Below are 17,134 nucleotides of genomic sequence, written 5' to 3'. Positions count from 1 at the left end.
AGTCTTTACTCCTGAAATGTACTTGTCCTCAATGTACACAATGAGAGACACACAGGGCTGTCTTACTGCTTTATTAAACTCAGTGTGACAGATGCATACTGTAGTGGAAAAATGAAAGGGACATATTTACATTGTGAAATTTGTTCACCCATGAAATAAAGTAAAAGAATTGCGTTAAAGCACTGCAGGTTATATTCATATGATGCATACCATCAACATGACAAGAACGTAAGACTATTTAAAATAATAGCACACCAGCACTGAGTTTAGACATCAGGTGACATGAATGGTGTTAACATTGAACTAAAAAATAAAGGAGAGCCGCACACTCTAGGAGCTCAGATGCAAAAATATTTAATTTACCAACGTTTCGACAGGCAAGCTGTCTTCATCAGGGTACAATCACAGACACTGCGGGATGACTCGTTTATATAGTGTCAAGACACACAGGTGTCTGTAATCATGGCCAAGAGTGGCCTAATATCATTGGTTAATTTCTCAAATATTAAAATGGTATAGAAAGAGCAGCATACAATAAATACAAATGGATAGCATACGATCATAGACTCACTTAAGACCACACAAGCCTACAAACAACCACAATGGCAAAGTCACAACAATCACAAGAATGGCTTCAGATCAAAGTCCACGTTGAGACCGAAGGGAGCAAGGGTCTTTAAGTTAAAGATCCAAGCAGCCTCTCGTTTTAACAATAAATTATCAAGGTCACCCCCTCTCCTAGGGAGGGTGACATGTTCGATGCCAATATAACGCAGAGACGAAATCGAGTGGCCTGCCTCCAAAAAGTGGGCCGCAACTGGGTAGGTCAAGTTTTGGCACCTAATGCTGCTACGATGCTCTGAGATACGTACTTTTAATTCACGCTTTGTTTTACCCACATAATTTTTACCACAAGGACAAGTTATAAGATAAATAACTGCCTTAGTGGGGCACGTAATAACACCTTTGATTGGGATCGATTTCCCTGTTTGTGGGTGTTTGAAGGATCTGCATTTATAAGTGCCATTGCATTGAGCACAGCCATTACACTTATAATTTCCATCCAGTAGGGGTGCAAATAGACATTGTTCAGGAATATCTTGGGGTGGTAAATCAGAGTGTACCAATTGGTCTGAGATTTCTGCCCCGCGAAAATACGACCAAGGGAAGGTCCGAAAACACATTACCGAGACTATCATCGGATTTTAGAGTGTGCCAATGTTTGTGAACGATTCCCTTCATTTGTTCAGAGCGCTTTGAATAGCGGGTAGTTAGAATGCAAGACTGCGTCTTTTTGCGAGACTGCCCTTGAAAAAGGTCATGTCTCGTTTTGTTTTGAATTTTCTCAATGGCAATATTAATCTGATAATTTTTGGGGCTCCTTGAACTTTCTTTGCGACTCTATTTCTGTCGAAATCTGATTGTTTTTTGCAAATTCTTTTGATTCAACAGAATTGGCTGTAGGGCAAATTATTTTTCAAGGGAAGTGGGTGACAGCTATCAGCCCTCAACAAACTGTTACGATCAGTAGGTTTCCTGTAAAGATCAGTGTATAGAACATTATTTTCACACAAGATCAGAAGATCAAGAAAACTGATTTGACGTGTATCAGATTGCATAGTAAATCTCAGATGTTCAGAACAGGAGTTAAGAAAAGCATCTACCCAGTTGCGGCCCACTTTTTGGAGGCAGGCCACTTGATTTCGTCTCTGCGAAAGGTCTGCGAAAGGTCAAGGTCACTCCCTAGGAGAGGGGGTGACCTTGATAATTTATTGTTAAAACGAGAGGCTGCTTGGATCTTTAACTTAAAGACCCTTGCTCCCTTCGGTCTCAACGGGGACTTTGATCTGAAGCCATTCTTGTGATTGTTGTGACTTTGCCATTGTGGTTGTTTGTAGGCTTGTGTGGTCTTAAGTGAGTCTATGATCGTATGCTATCCATTTGTATTTATTGTATGCTGCTCTTTCTATGCCATTTTAATATTTGAGAAATTAACCAATGATATTAGGCCACTCTTGGCCATTACAGACACCTGTGTGTCTTGACACTATATAAACGAGTCATCCCGCAGTGTCTGTGATTGTACCCTGATGAAGACAGCTTGCCTGTCGAAACGTTGGTAAATTAAATATTTTTGCATCTGAGCTCCTAGAGTGTGCGGCTCTCCTTTATTTTTAAGTTTTCTACTCCGCTAGCCAGCACCTCACCTAATAGGTGTGCGTATCTTTTTCTTCTAGATTGTTAACATTGAACTAAACACTTTCAGCAACATCTCTTTCTTATCCAGGGAGTCCCCACCCAGCTCATACAATGGCTTATCTTCTCACTGCAGGTGATTAAACGGTGACAAGTTAGGGACACACACATATAACAGTACATTTCAAACCAACACACGCATATTCAGACCCATGCTCCCCCATACAAACACTTCTACAAAACAATCAGGTGTACTGTATTTCCAACTCTGTTTCCACTTGTCCCCAGACAGCTGCTGGCGATGTAGAATTCAATACATTCCTAGTGTTTATATATTGATTAGAAGCATGTCATTTTGCTACAAAGTTATTTGGGTTATACAGATAAATTAGGTGTTTCTGTACTGAGGAGCAACTAGCTAAATTATAGGCAGAGGATTTTGAACATTCAGTATGTATTCATGACTACTGTACTACAACCAAGTTATATGGACTATTTGTTTCTCGTTGCATTGGGGTCTTTGAATGTTGCATTCCAATATAAACATATGTGCCTAGCTCCTAATATACTGGTAACTAGGCTATCGTCATTTTGCCTTTAATTATGGATATGAATTAAATGACTGATTCAGTTCTGCCTAAGTGAGTATACGGATGAGGGCACCTCTCTGGAAGGCACAGGGAGTGTAATGAGCTGACTTGGATGAGGCAGAGTACAACCATCACCCCAGGCAGGCAGGCAGGCATGGTGTGTATGGTGGTGTTGGGATGAGCAGTGGGCAGCGCTGGGCCAGATTGAGCTCCTAGCACCACACAGCCTCAGTGGGGTAAAGTTCTGTAGTGGCTGTGGCCTGGATGGGTCTAGGTGAGGCTGGCGTTGGAGCTGCTGGTACCACTGTTCTTCCTCTGGCCACTCTGCACCACACTGGGCACCTGCAGACCCGTCTGCACCGAGAAACTCCCATTCCACACCTGCAGGGGTTCGACAGAACACAAACCTAACATATAAGGTGTGTTTTCTCGAAGACAGTGGCCTAATTTCTTTCTGCTGTGATTTGCCTAGAGATAGTGACCCACAAAGTAAACAAAATCAAAGTTTCTCACCGAGAAGGCTGGTATGACAGGCTGAGTGAACTTGGTTCTAAAGGTGTGCATCAGCGTCTTGGTTCTGGCGTTGTAGAAGGACAGTGCACCTGGATGGAGAGAAATGTAACTCTTAAGGCAGCTAAAGATTTGATACAGCAGCATAGCTACAGAACACAGACAGAGTACAGACAGGCTCAAGTGAACATGTTCATTTGATTACATTACCTAACCCACTCCTGATCCAATCCTTAATCCAGACCTATTTAATCCTTTTTAATGAAGATTGGTCTTAAGTACAAATCACTATGTACTGTTTGTCAGTCTCAGTTAAGTGGTCCCCCTAACTGAATGTGGAAAAGCTGCTCCAGTGTAAGGTGGAGAGGAGATATATTTGAGGTGTATCTGGGGGTCTGTCTCACCCTCCTCGTAGTTGCAGTAGACCCCTATGCGGTCCGGGATGGGACAGTCCAGGGTGCGGGCCTTGTTGTTGTGCTTGGCTGTGAGGCTCTGGTGCAGCCAGTTGTTAAGGTGGATGCACCAAGAGGAGTTGCTCTTCCCCAGCTGGTCAAAGCGGCCCAGGTTCCGCAGGGCCAAGCCCACAGCGAACGCCTTGCTCTCCTTATCGAACCGCACCTCCCAGTACTGCTGGCCTGCGTCGATAAAGGTGTCTCCCAGTACAGTGTAGGACTCAGCCGTGAATCGGTCTCTGCCGACCCGAGCAGACGGCACTCTCTTCGGTGAATTCATGGCCGTCCTAGGAGAGGAGAAGAGGGAGAGTCAGAGGACGCCAAAGTTGAACCTCAACTTTCATGCACAAAGGATATGGCAGAAAGTGTCTCTGACCTGGCTGGGGAGTGCATGGGAGATTGGTTGGTTCTGTTCTTGTCCTTGCGGATGTCCTGGACGACCTTCCCCCCACAGCTGTCCCACTCCACACTGAGGTCCTCCACTTTCAGGTTTTGATGGGACGAGCCTGCATCCAGCTTGAACAAGAACGCTGCAGGGAGGAGTAGAGGGGTGGCGAGATAGACCCAGGCTTTATGTTGATGTGCTGACTCATTGATTCTTATCACATTAGAAGACATTTAGGACAAAAAGATACAGTGTACATGCATTCTCCCTCCTGAGTGGAGGACAATGTCCAGTTCACCCACCATGTGTCTCCAGTGTTACAAGCTCAGAGAACTCTCCTGCCACAGCCTTGTTACACGCCTTCACACGGAACGTCATGTAACGTGTGTCAAAGCGAAGCCCTGAAATCACATAAAGGGTACTTGATAATCACAGTTGGTCAATTTAAGTAAACGTATTACTCCTAGGCTACTGCATCTAAAGACAGGCCCTCCTCTTACTAGTTAACCCAAGCCATAACCCTAACCCTAGTTTCATGTCCACATCCCCGGCTCAACCCTAACCCTAGCTTTAACTCTAACCCGTAGCCTGACACGCTTACCTGTAAGGGTGTACTCTGTCTCTCGAATGCCCTCCACCACCATCCAGGGGTAGTCCTCCCGGGCGCGGGGCGGCCCCTCGTAGTTGGTGCGGCGATGCTCCAGGTCATAGTGATCTATCTTGGTGTCAGGCTCCGGCAGAGCCCACTGTACTGTCACCGTGTTGTCACAGACCTGGCACTCTGACACCAGAATCTCTGGGGTGGCAGGTACTGGGGAGAGAAATTGGGGCTTACGTCCTTCATACTGAGAGGGCTAGGTTTGGTCAACATGGGTGGTACCAAAAACACATTGTCACAACAGTTAAATGAAATATAACTTCAGTAGAGAATGTTGTAAGCACAGAAATAAGAATGAATAGAACGAGTCTGGAACCTCTAACATTGGCAATTTGACTGTTAAACTCATGGGTACACTCATGATGCCTTACTTTCCATGGTAATGTAGAATGTTCATTCAAATTATGCTAACTTACGTGGCTCATGCAATGGAATGCATTTTTTGTAATGACATTTGAGTTGATTCAACAAATCACAGCACAGATTGCTGGTTACACTTCCTGCTTTTACTTCCTGCTTTGCTCCAATGGGTAAACTCGTAATGGCCGCCAGTCCACCCATTATACCATTATTGTCCATAGAGCATTGTCCATTGCTGTTATTAAAGAGGAACCAATAGACAGACATAATGGGTCCCACACTGACCTGGGAGGAACTTGATTGCCTGCAGCATCTCGCGCTCTTGGGTGAAGTCCACCATCATGTGACTCATGCTGTCACTGGCTTTGGCTTTCAGCGACAAACGGAAGGCAGGGGCCATTGTCACACTGCTCTCCCCCAAACAAAGACACACAGAGTGAGACATGTCTCATTATTCAACCCACTGAAGGACTGACAGGACACAGTGAGTGTTGTACTGTAATACTACTGTAACTAGTAATCACTTTACACAGAGCTATAATATCATACTAACTATTTTTCTAAAGTACCACACAAAAACATATTTGTGAATCATGAACAGACACACACGAAACGTCCAAAACTAAACTGACACAGCCAGAGAGGGGATAGATTGGAGCACGTGCCATGAGGGACTGACACATGTTTGGGACAGAGAGGGCAGGTGAGGTGAGCAAGAAGACTACAGAGTGGTGATTAAAAGGGTGTGCTACAGCGTGATTGTATGTCATCTATATTTTGTTGGAATGTGTGTGGGTGAGCAGATGGTTAGTGAGTTAAGAAGATACTTTGAGAAATGGAGAGCAATGTACTATACCTATCCTTAATGTCTTTGGCCGCCTGGAGAGAAGCAGACAGGGAAAGCAAAAGGGAAAGGAGGGGAGATATGGACCGAGAGAGAACTCAGTTGCAGCCACATCCTTACAATTGAAAACATTACATTTGTGTTACACAGTAAACATACATCACAACGAACCACATCAGATTAACATACTGTACAGCTTTACAATAAAAGGTACATAAAGATAAGAAACAGATAGTAACTGTGTAGCTCAGTTGGTAAAGCCTGGCGCTTTCAACGTTTCCTACAGGGTACCAGTCTGTAAAAGTACAAAAATGTTTGCACTCACTACTGTAATTCCTTCTGGATAAGAGTGTCTGCTAAATTACTAAAATGTCAAATGTATAACAACACTCATGCCAATAAAACCATTATGGATATCCTCAAGCAAAATGCCAATGGCATCATTGCATAAGATATGGAAATTAAATTAGCTAGGTTATGGAAGCTTTTCATCCAGCCGTTACCTGAGTGAAGTCGTCTGCTTCCGAGGAGCAGAGAGTCTGATTGGCTACCTCCAAAAGCTCCTCAGAGCTCTCCAGGGCTTTGGAGCACGCACTCAGCTGACTCTGAAAGAGAGAGACCCAGAGAAAGAGAACCAGAGACAGCGAGAGAGACGAGAATGACGACGAAGAAGAGAGACGACGAGAACCACGACCAGAGAAGAGATTAAGAGACAGGACACCAGCGACAGAACCGAGAACAAGACGACAGCAGAGAACCACCGAGACAGAGAGAGAGAAACCAGAGCACAGAGAAGAGAAAGACACACGCAGCAGAGCAGACAGACAGAGAGCAGGATTAGAGAGAAGACACGACGACGAGAGACCGACCAAGAGAGCAGACGAGACAGCAGAACCACTATAGAGAGAACCAGAGACAGATCAGAACAGAACCGACACGAGCAGCAACTCAGACAGACAGCCAGAGACACCCCCACGCAGACACCCGAGAGAACCAGAGGACCACAGAAACCAAGAGACACGACGACACCAGAAGACCAGAGCAACAAGAACGCACAACGAAGAACAACCAGACAGCAAAGCATGAACCCGAGAACAACGAGAACCAGCAGACAGACGACAGAACACAGAGAACACCAGACAGAGAACACATGAGGAACACGAGAACCACAACAGAAGAGCAGAAAGAGAAAACCAAGAGGGAGAAAACCACAGGAGGAGAAAACCCAGAGGGAGAAAACCAGAGGAGAAAACCAGAGAAGAATAGAAACCAGGGAGATAGCAGAAACCAGAGATAGAGAACCAGGGAGATAGAGAACCAGGAGAGAACGAGAACCAGAGAGAGAGAACCAGGGAGGAGAGAACCAGAGATGAGAACCAGAGAGAGAGAAGAGAACCAGAGAGAGAGAGAGAGCAGAGACACCAGAGAGAGAGAGCAGGAACCAGAAAGAGACCAGACGAGCAGCAGAAGCACACACACACCAGAGGTAGAGAGAGACGATTAAACCAGAGACAGCGAGAACCAGAGACAGAGAGAACCAGAGACAGAGAGAACCAGAGACAGAGAGAACCAGAGACAGAGATAGAGAGAACCAGAGATAGAGAGAGAGAACCAGAGACAGAACCAGAGAGAGAACCAGAGAGAAAGAACCAGAGAGAGAACCAGAGAGACACATATTTCCCTCAGATTACATAGATCCACAAACAATTAGAAAGCAAATCCAATTTTGATAAACTCCCATATCTATTGGGTGAAATACCACAGCGTGAAAACACAGCAGCAAGATGTGTGACCTGGGGCAACCAGTGAAGAACAAACACCATTGTAAATACAACCCATATTTATTTATTTTCCCTTTTATACTTTAACTACTTGCCCATTGATACAACACTGTATATATATATAATATGACATTTGAAATGTCTTTATTCTTTTGGAACTTGTGTGAGTGTAATATTTAATGTTCACTTTTTATTGTTTATTTCACTTTTGTTTATCCATTTCATTTGCTTTGTCAATGTAAACATGTTTCCCATGCCAATAAAGCCCCTTGAATTGATTGGAATTGAGAGAGAACCAGAGAGAAAGACAGAGAGAGAGAAGGATATATTTAATCACAGTCCAGACAATGTTTCCTTCTAATGTAACAAATGTCTTCTTTACTGTGTCATTGAGGTTTCTTTCCATCACAGGAAAAGTTATTTGAGTTGAATTGTCATGAGCCACTTTATTTTTTTCTTCAATTAACCTACTGTAATTGGCTGTTCAGTATATCACTTTGGTTTCTACACTTCCCACTCACATAATCAAGCACAGATGGAAGCAATGTAGTTCTGTAAAGCTACCCATGCCGCTGCTTTGTCTGACTGACTGGCTAACTGACACTCAGATGCTGAGAGGTCAACAGGATTATACAGTACAGACACAATAATCCTCTAGGAATACTAACGTTGCAGACCCCATCACACACAGCCTTTCATACTGTAGCAACATTTCTAAGCAGCACTGAATCAGTATGCACATGGCTTTACTCACAAAAAGTTATCCCAATTCTAAACCTGAGAATGAGTCATGCTAAACTGATCATAAGTCGATCCTATGATTGGATAGCCTGGGAAGTCATAAAACATTTTTTTTCAATGTTGAATGTTAATGACTGAAATCTTAAAAGATCAAGAAATGCAAAGCAAAAGCCTGTAAAATTCTTATCCAGTAAAAACCCAATAAAGATGAACTGACCTGTAGCTCATAGGTGCGGCTGGCCCTCTCCTGTTTGATCCTGGTGACCATACTGTCTTTCAGCTCATCCAGTACTGAGTGGAGGGAGCTGAACTCTGTCTCCAGGTCCTCCTGGACATGGCTGGAGTTCCCCTGCAGGGGCCAATAGGGAAGGAATCAGTTCACTGATAGACTCTCTGACCATCCAGTTAGACAGACTAGTACGCCATGTACACTATGCCAAGTTCATAAAACCATTGTGTCACACACATGCTGCAATCTTGCTTCAGACTGTAACATAATGTTAGACCTGCCCAGATGGTGTGTACAGTACCTCCAGGTTCTCCAGGCTCTGTTTCAGACAGCAGATGAAGTTTGTGATCTCATCATTCTTCAGGGCCAGGGTAGTGGTGATCTTACGCAGTGATTCCTGCAGAATGTAACACAAAGTTAAAAGTAGCCAAGCATCTGCCTAAGAATAATCGCATTTGGACACTGGAACATGTTCTCAATTATAGAATAGAAAACAGTAGAATATTTCATGAAATACCTTGCTTCAGGATTACACAGATCACCCCTCCTAACAATAGCGTACATTCCAATTAGTAAGGGTGAATCAAATGGTCAGTACTTGGTCATCTGCATTTCTTGGGAGTAAATTTCCCCTTCTGTGTAAACTGTGACCAGGGCGGGCATCTTGCTACTTGACCGGAAGTATGCGCATCCATAATGTAATAATGCGTCTCCAGTTGTTGGGTATAACTCCTCATAAAGCGTACACTAGGCTCCCCATCTCTGAAGCAGCCAACCTCATACATTGAATTAATGATACTGCATTAAAAAAGATCCAGGCAAATTATGTCGACAGTCCAGTCCCAAACCGTCAGTTCAGTTCATACACTCCAAGAAGCATTTGATATGCTCTTTGATGCGATAGGCTATGCGCCAGGCCCAAATCATAGGGATAATGGCACACTCTCTGCACCCACCTATTTATTATCGCAACCTAGGTCTCTGTAGAGCGATACAAACTAAAAACAAACAGTTGTGAATGTGTCTTGGACTGGTATGCATTTACAAGTTTAATCAATAAACACTATTCTGGGACCTGTCACGGCAAGGCGTAGTTTTCTCGAAAACTAATGCTCGGAGTAGTAATTGGTTGAGGGACTGCAAACCTTGCTGTAGACGTGCCTCCATAAAATACGCCTTGTCTTTTAAATCAATTACAAGATGTAACCATTCAAGGTCTTACAATGATGTAAGACATCAACAAAGTCCCAGTCCTCCGCGCTACTCCTCCTTTCTTTGTACGCCCTGCGACCGCCGCAAACACAAAACACCTGTTCGGTCGGTTGTTCCTACCTTCTGATCTCCCATCTTGCCGTTCCAATGAACCAGGTCCGGTGTATCAGGAATTATAAATACTGTTCTTTCGCGTCTACTCTTTTCGATGTATTTGGAGCACACTGACTACTGGTCTGGTACTGATGCTGCTGGAGTGCATTGCATCTCTTGTCCAACGTTTAGGGCCGTCTTGTGTTTTGCGCAGATGCAGTAGAAGGGAAATCTGGGTAGTGCAGTTTTAATATGAACCATATTACGTAATCTTTGGTATAATCTGTTTCCATCCAGTTAGGTATTCTTTCCTTTGTAAATGAAAAGCAATTAGGTCATTACCAGAAAATAAATTAGAATGATGATTAAATCATGTCAATGTGGAGCTATATGGAGCCCTCCGCATTGTTAACAAATTTGAGGCGAATGGCAAGTACAGAGCTAGATTTGGAGGTTTCTCAATTGCGTCACATCCTCCATATGGAGCCTCCGGATCGCATTTCGGAGCAAGCATGAATTCGTTGAGTCAAAAAGATATCTCAGACAGCACTTGCCCGATTTTGATTAAACTTTGGTGAATGATGCGTCTTACCATAGAGATCCGGCATTTACAAAATTACAAGGTTTGGCCCAAGGGAGCTATAGTAATTCACAGTGAAAACAACAACAATAATTCACCATGCCATTGGATTTATGTTAAAAGTTAGGTGAAAAAAAGACGAAACTCCCTTGATGACTTTTTGCAAATCCAATCAGTTTTCCAAGTTGCTTCAACATCATCACATTTAATTTTTGTTGTTGAAATGACGTGGAAACAACGATGATTCAAACTATTTTTGAGCCACAGGAGTTTGGTTGCACCTTAATTCGGGAGGATGGGCTCGTGGTAATGGCTGGAGTGGAATTGTATCAAATAGCCATTCCATTTGCTCCATTTCAGCCATTATTATGAGCCGTCCTCCCCTCAGCAGCCTCTACTGTTTTTACACAGTGAGCTGTATGTGGTTGACCCCTTTCTTCTTCCTACCACAAAAAGTAAATGACAAAATGTGTCTATCAATGTTGTTAAGGCATTCTACACATTCTGGGTTAACTTTATGGTTGTCTATGTATACTACTTGCATTACTTAATTGTTCATGCTGCTCCATAAATCCCACAAATGTGTTTGTATTGTTTTGTCACAGAAAGTCACACGGATATTCTCGTAACGTTGACAGTAGTGGTGTGTGTTAACACATTTGGACCAAAACCCACAAGCTCTCGAAGCCCCTTCAATTTCTCTGAGCCACATTTACAATTTCACCACACAGACTTACTCATTGAGAGGTAGCATATGGCCTTACACTACAGTGCACAAAGTACCAACCTCTGAGGACACCTGTGACTGCAGAACAACTTTTAGCACAGCAGAAGATTTTATGTATGTAGTCTACCAGTCTTTGTGATTATTTGTGCAGCCCCCACCACACCTCACCTCACGCCTTATGTCTGGTTTCAGAATACGGTAAATGTTATGCACCTCCTTCCACCCACACATAGAGTCCTTCCTCATCTCACTCAGGAAGGTACTGTTGCTATGATATGTAGGAAGACAGAGTGAGAAGCCAAACTTTGAGCCCATGAAATGGACACCCGGAACAAAGTGATCAACTTGCTGTTTCTTATAGGTAGGATTACTACTTCTTGCTATACAACACATGCATGGTTAAACAATATAACCATGAAAACATTTGCATTTGCTTTTTGGAATTGCATTTTTCATAGCCCCTTGATTTTCATTGGGTTGTATACTGACTGACAAACTGCATGCACATGTCTGGTTGACCTCCTAATGTGAAGATGCCTTCATAAGGAAAGCAATACTATTACAATGTTGGTCTCATGGAAGGGTAAATAAGATGGCTTAACTGTATACTGACATATATGGTTTGAGTGACAACATTGGACAAACAGGTCCCCAATTAAAGTACTGTACATGGAGTGAACAAAACATTAGGAACACCTGGTCTTTCCATGACATACACTGATCAGGTGAATCCAGGTAAAAGCTATGATCTCTTATTGATGTCACTTGTTAAATCCACTTTAATCAGTGTAGATTAAGGGGAGAAGACAGGTTAAAGAAGGATATTTAATTCTTGAGACATGGATTGTGTATGTGTGCCATTCAGAGGGTGAATGGGCAAGACATAATATGTAAGTGCCTTTGAACGGGGTATGGTAGTAGATGCCAGGGCGCACCGGGTTGTGTGTGTCAAGAACTGCAACGGTGCTGAGTTTTTCACGCTCAACAGTTTCCCGAGTGTATCAAGAATGGTCCACCGCCCAAAGGACATCCAGCCAACTTGATACAACTGTGGGAAGCACTGGAGTCAACATGGGCCAGCATCCCTGCGGAATGCTTTCGATACCTTGTAGAATCCATGCCCCGAGGAATTGAGGCTGTTCTGAGGGCAAAAGGGGGTGCAACTCAATATAAGGAAGCTGTTCCTAATGTTTTGTACACTGTGTATGTTCAGTTATTGCATGTGCAACATGATGCAGTTATGGTTCTCCATTGTCTTACTCTGCTTTTCCCCTGGTCTGAATTCATTGAACTTCTCATTGTTTCTAAAAAAAACWAATCTCTTGTGTTTTATATTACCCTACCCCTTAGCACTCATGGCAACTGCTCTGAGCGCTGTGATCACGGATCCACCCCAAAGGACAGTGGAAGCTCCTCTTGGCTCCTCTCTGATCCTCAACTGCAGTTTTGAGCCCCAGACTAGTGCCTGGGTGAGGTGGTGTTTCAACATAAACCAATCATGCGGTGATTTATGTTCCAGTCAACTTTCCACCCATAAGATATCGGTCAACAAGACTGTGGAGCAGAACGATGGAGGTCATGTCCTTCAGGAGTCTGGGAGAGCTTGGTYCAGACTGACTGTGAGAGATGTCCGGTACAATGACAGTGGGTGGTACTTCTGCCAGGTTTTGGCAGATATCCCTTCCCTTAGAAACAGTTTTAGCAATGGAACTCAAGTTATTATTAGTAAGTACAAAATAACATTTTCATCTGATACATCCTCCTCCCTTCAGCATGTGCATAAATGTATCGTGGTTATAATGGTAATATTTATCATACAACAGTAGCATCATTGGCAGCACCGCTAATATACAGTATATATTTTTAACTCATTGTGTTCGTTAAAATGCAGCTGGCAAGACAACAAAGAGTACCCCTCCATTGATGACAGGTAAATCCTCAAACTTCAACCATAGACATTCTCTACATTTTAGACATTTAGCAGACACTCTTCTTCAGAGCAAATTACAGGAGCAATTAGAGTTAAGTGCCTTTCTCAAGGACACATCAACCAATTTCTCATTTAGTTGGCTCAGGGATTCAAAACATTTTCTACATTGTAGAACAATAGTGAAGACATCAAAACTAATGAAATAACACATATGGGACCATGTAGTAACCAAAAAAGTGTTAAACAAATCAAAATATGTTTTAGATTTTAGATTCTTCAACATAGCCACCCCCTTTGCCTTGATGACAGCTTTGCACACTCTTGGCATTCCATCAACCAGCTTCACCTGGAATGTTTTCCCAACAGTCTTGAAGGAGTTCCTATATATGCTGAGCACTTGTTCGCTGCTTTTTCTTCACTCGGCAGTCCAACTCATCCCAAACCATCTCAATTGGGTTGAGGTCGGGTGATTGTGGAGGCCAGGTCATCTGATGCAGCACTTCATCACTCTCCTTCTTGGTCAAAAAGCCCTTACACAGCCTGGAAGTGTGTTGGGTCATTGCCTGTTGAAAAACAAATGATAGTCCCACCAAGCGCAAACCAGATGGGATGGCGTATCGCTACAGAATGCTGTGGTAGACATGCTGGTTAAGTGTGCCTTGAATTCTAAATAAGTCACTGACAGTGTCATCAGCAAAGCACTATCTCATATCCTCCTCCATGCTTCACGGTGGGAACCACACATGTGGAGATCAACCGTTCACCTATTCTGCGTCTCACAAAGACACGGCGGTTGGAACCAAAAATCTTCAATTTGGACTCATCAGACCAAAATACAGATTTCCACTGGTCTAATGCCCATTGATAGTGTTTCTTGGCCCAAGCAAGTCTCTTCTTATTATTGGTGTCCTTTAGTAGGGGTTTCTTTGCAGCAATTCGACCATGATTCGACCTGATTCACGCAGTCTCCTCTGAAAAGTTGATGTTGAGATGTGCCTGTTACTTGAACTCTGTGAAGCATTTATTTGGGCTGCAATTTCTGAGGTGCAGTTAACTCTAACGAACGTATCCTTTGCAGCAGAGGTTACTCTGGGTCTTCCTTTCCTGTGGTGGTCCTCATGAGAGCCAGTTTCATCATCGCGCTTGGTGGTTTTTGCGACTGCACTTGAAGAAACTTTCAAAGTTCTTGAAATTGACTGATCTTCAGTCTTAAAGTAATGACGGACAGTCTTTTTTCTTTGCTTATTTGAGCTGTTCTTGTCATAATATGGACTTGGTCTTTTACCAAATAAGGCTATCTTCTGTATACCACCCCTACCTTGTCACAACACAACTGATTGGCTCAAACGCATAAAGAAGGAAAGAAATTCCATTAACTTTTTAATTTTATATTTTAACCCCCTTTTTCTCCCCAATTTCGTCTCCTGCCCGCCACAGGAGTCGCTAGTGCGCGATGAGACAAGGATATCCCTACTACATGATTCCATATGTGTTATTTGATAGTTTTGATGTTTTCCCTATTATTTTACAATTTAGAAAATAGTAAAAATATCCAAACTTTTGACTGGTACTGTATATATGTTTGTCCGTGTGTACTGTACGTGTGTGCCTGCATGCATGTGTGGTTGTGTCAATATTTTTCAAAATGACAATGTTGATTTCCATACTTTTTATAACTGTATACAAAATAAATAAAAGTGTCTCTTTGAAGAAATCAATGACATTTTCCCCTTGATCTCCCTCCAACCAGTAACTCGGTCTCCCCACTCCAATGGGGGTTTGTTTCTAGGCTGGAAGCTGTGGGTAGCAGTGGGAGCAGCAAGTGCCATACTGGTTCCACTGCTAGTGGTCATCTGGATCTTACTACAACGAAGGAGAAGCATAATACAAAGAGGTACAAAGATGTTTGTGCTATAAAAATAGATTTAGCCAGTAGTATACACACTCTTAACTGTGTTAATCTTAAACCAGATCTTGTGACATTCTATGGGAGAGAAGAGTAGTTTGTAGAGGTAGAGGACGATCAAAGCATATGAAACAGATGAAAGAAAGCTTTGTAATAAAGATAAATAGCATAGCGCTGAGAGAGAGAGAGAGTGAGTGAGAAAGCAATGAAAAAAAAACAGCAAGCCCTGTGCACTCATTTATAGAGCAGCTCGTATGCTGAAAGACAGGTCTGCCAGTCTCACGGTCCTAAGAGTGTGCTGAATGAGAGAGCAAGTGGTATGTGGTTAACAGCTCAAAAAATGACATGTGGCGGTGTACATCAGATTCCATGTGGTTACAGCCTCATTCTTTGCAGCTTCTCATCTGTGCCTTGTCCTTTCTGCCCAGTCTACAACCTTCTTGGGAGTTCAGGCTGATGTATTTGTTTCTGTGACAATTACTGTGGAGTAAATTGTTTAGTTTTTCTTGTGTGTTTCTAGAGAATCCTACCTATACCAATATGCCTGCAATAAAACAACCCTCTCCGCGTCCAGCACAACAGACGGACAAACAGAAGATTTCTCCCACTTTAAAATATCTCAGGACCCCAACTCCAGCCAGAACCCACGACAACAAACACATCAGGATCCCAACTCCAGCCAGAAGCCATGACAACAAACACATCAGGATCCCAATTCCATGCAGGGCAAATGACAACAAACACCTCACCAAGATCTCAACTCCCCCCAGGGCCCATGACAACAAACCCCTCACCAAGATCTCAACTCCCCCCAGGGCCCATGACAACAAACCCCTCACCAAGATCTCAACTCCACCCAGGGCCCTTAACAACAAACCCCTCACCAAGACCCCAAATCCACCTAGAGCCCATGATGGCAAACATCTTCCAACTCCTGCCAGGGCACATGACCTCAGGACCCCAACTCCATCCAGGGCCCATGACAGCAAATAAAGCTCAAAACCTTGACTTTTTATGATTCATATTTCCTATCCTGAATCTTCCAACAAATCAAACTATCTCAGCAAGTAATTTAATCCTGTGAGTGTAGTGCAACTCTGTCCTATTTTACAGAGCTATCACTTCAGTATTGTTTTTGGTTGCTGTTAATTAATTTTCCAGCAGATGGCATGCTATGGTAGCCTACTAAATTAGGATAAATTATCGTTGTCTAAATATTATTCTCAGGGTCATTTAAAGTTACCCCAGTTCTGTAAAGCATCATTTAGTAATAAGGAAAATAAGTGCTATTTTCTGGAAGGTATTTTGTATAGGTAGCCTTTGTAAAAAGACTGTTTGAGCAACACATATTGGGCTTGAAATACATATCTATAGCTGTTTATAGTGCATTCATAAAATTCCATATTTCAATCTTTACTTGCAATGGTAGCGCAAAAATTGTGAACCAATAAAGTATGTGACTGGCAATTGTGCTATATTTACACAAAATCGGATATTCATTTTAGACAATGTTTTAAAATGATAGTCTACCAGACAACCAGTTCAAATGTTATAATCCCAATTTTAAACTGGGTGGTTCGAGCCCTGAATGCTGATTGGCTGAAAGCCGTAATATATCAGACCATATACCATGGGTATGACAAAAATTTATTTTTACTGCTCTAATTATGTTGGTAACCAGTTGATAATAGCAATAGGCACCTCGGGGGTTTGTGGTATATGGCTAATAGCTGTGTCCTAGCACTCCATGTTGCATCGTGTATAAGAACAGCCCTTAGCCGTGGTATATTGGCCATATATCACCTCCCCCCCCAGGCCTTATTGCTTTAACAACAGTGCCAACGTTTTCAGTCAAATGAACCTGAAAGATTAGTGGAATCTGTGTGGGTAGCTGGACAGGTAGGATGACTGACAGCGAAGGTGAACAGGTGGTCACGGGT

At 43.0% G+C, this 17,134-nt stretch overlaps 2 protein-coding genes across 4 annotated transcripts; one reads left to right on the top strand and one right to left on the bottom strand.

The window, feature by feature from the left end:
* Positions 1-55: 55 nt before the first annotated feature.
* LOC111972363 (fibronectin type III and SPRY domain-containing protein 1) lies at positions 56-10,444 on the bottom strand. 2 transcript variants are annotated; one of them, XM_023999394.2, is made up of 12 exons: positions 10,079-10,444; positions 9,048-9,143; positions 8,735-8,866; positions 6,499-6,600; positions 6,008-6,030; positions 5,437-5,558; positions 4,735-4,944; positions 4,436-4,534; positions 4,125-4,278; positions 3,701-4,035; positions 3,300-3,388; positions 56-3,167 (listed from the first exon to the last, which is right to left on the bottom strand). In XM_023999394.2, the coding sequence occupies exons 1-12, from the start codon at positions 10,091-10,093 to the stop codon at positions 3,057-3,059; spliced, it is 1,488 nt and encodes a 495-aa protein (XP_023855162.1). In that variant the 5' UTR covers positions 10,094-10,444; the 3' UTR covers positions 56-3,056. The 2 variants fall into 2 exon arrangements, with proteins under 2 accessions (XP_023855162.1, XP_070302231.1); XM_070446130.1 differs by lacking the exon at positions 10,079-10,444 and adding an exon at positions 9,969-10,052.
* Positions 10,445-11,627: 1,183 nt separating this feature from the next.
* Positions 11,628-16,283, top strand: LOC111971906 (uncharacterized). 2 transcript variants are annotated; one of them, XM_023998689.2, is made up of 5 exons: positions 11,628-11,719; positions 12,709-13,083; positions 13,250-13,288; positions 15,078-15,182; positions 15,715-16,283. In XM_023998689.2, the coding sequence occupies exons 1-5, from the start codon at positions 11,677-11,679 to the stop codon at positions 16,185-16,187; spliced, it is 1,035 nt and encodes a 344-aa protein (XP_023854457.1). In that variant the 5' UTR covers positions 11,628-11,676; the 3' UTR covers positions 16,188-16,283. The 2 variants fall into 2 exon arrangements, with proteins under 2 accessions (XP_023854457.1, XP_023854456.1); XM_023998688.2 differs by having other exon boundaries at positions 15,039-15,182.
* Positions 16,284-17,134: the final 851 nt, after the last annotated feature.

Source organism: Salvelinus sp. IW2-2015, linkage group LG13, assembly GCF_002910315.2.
Source record: "Salvelinus sp. IW2-2015 linkage group LG13, ASM291031v2, whole genome shotgun sequence".
Classification (NCBI taxonomy): Eukaryota; Metazoa; Chordata; class Actinopteri; order Salmoniformes; family Salmonidae; genus Salvelinus; species Salvelinus sp. IW2-2015.
This window is presented reverse-complemented; position numbering and strand designations above follow the sequence as displayed.

What these genes read in the sequence shown, in the direction of transcription:
- LOC111972363 (XM_023999394.2), bottom strand. An exon ending in AGAGCCTGGAGAACCTGGAG is followed by an intron (nt 8,867 to 9,047) that starts GTACTGTACACA and finishes TGGCCCCTGCAG; the next exon opens with GGGAACTCCAGCCATGTCCA. An exon ending in CCCATGCACTCCCCAGCCAG is followed by an intron (nt 4,036 to 4,124) that starts GTCAGAGACACT and finishes CTCCTCTCCTAG; the next exon opens with GACGGCCATGAATTCACCGA.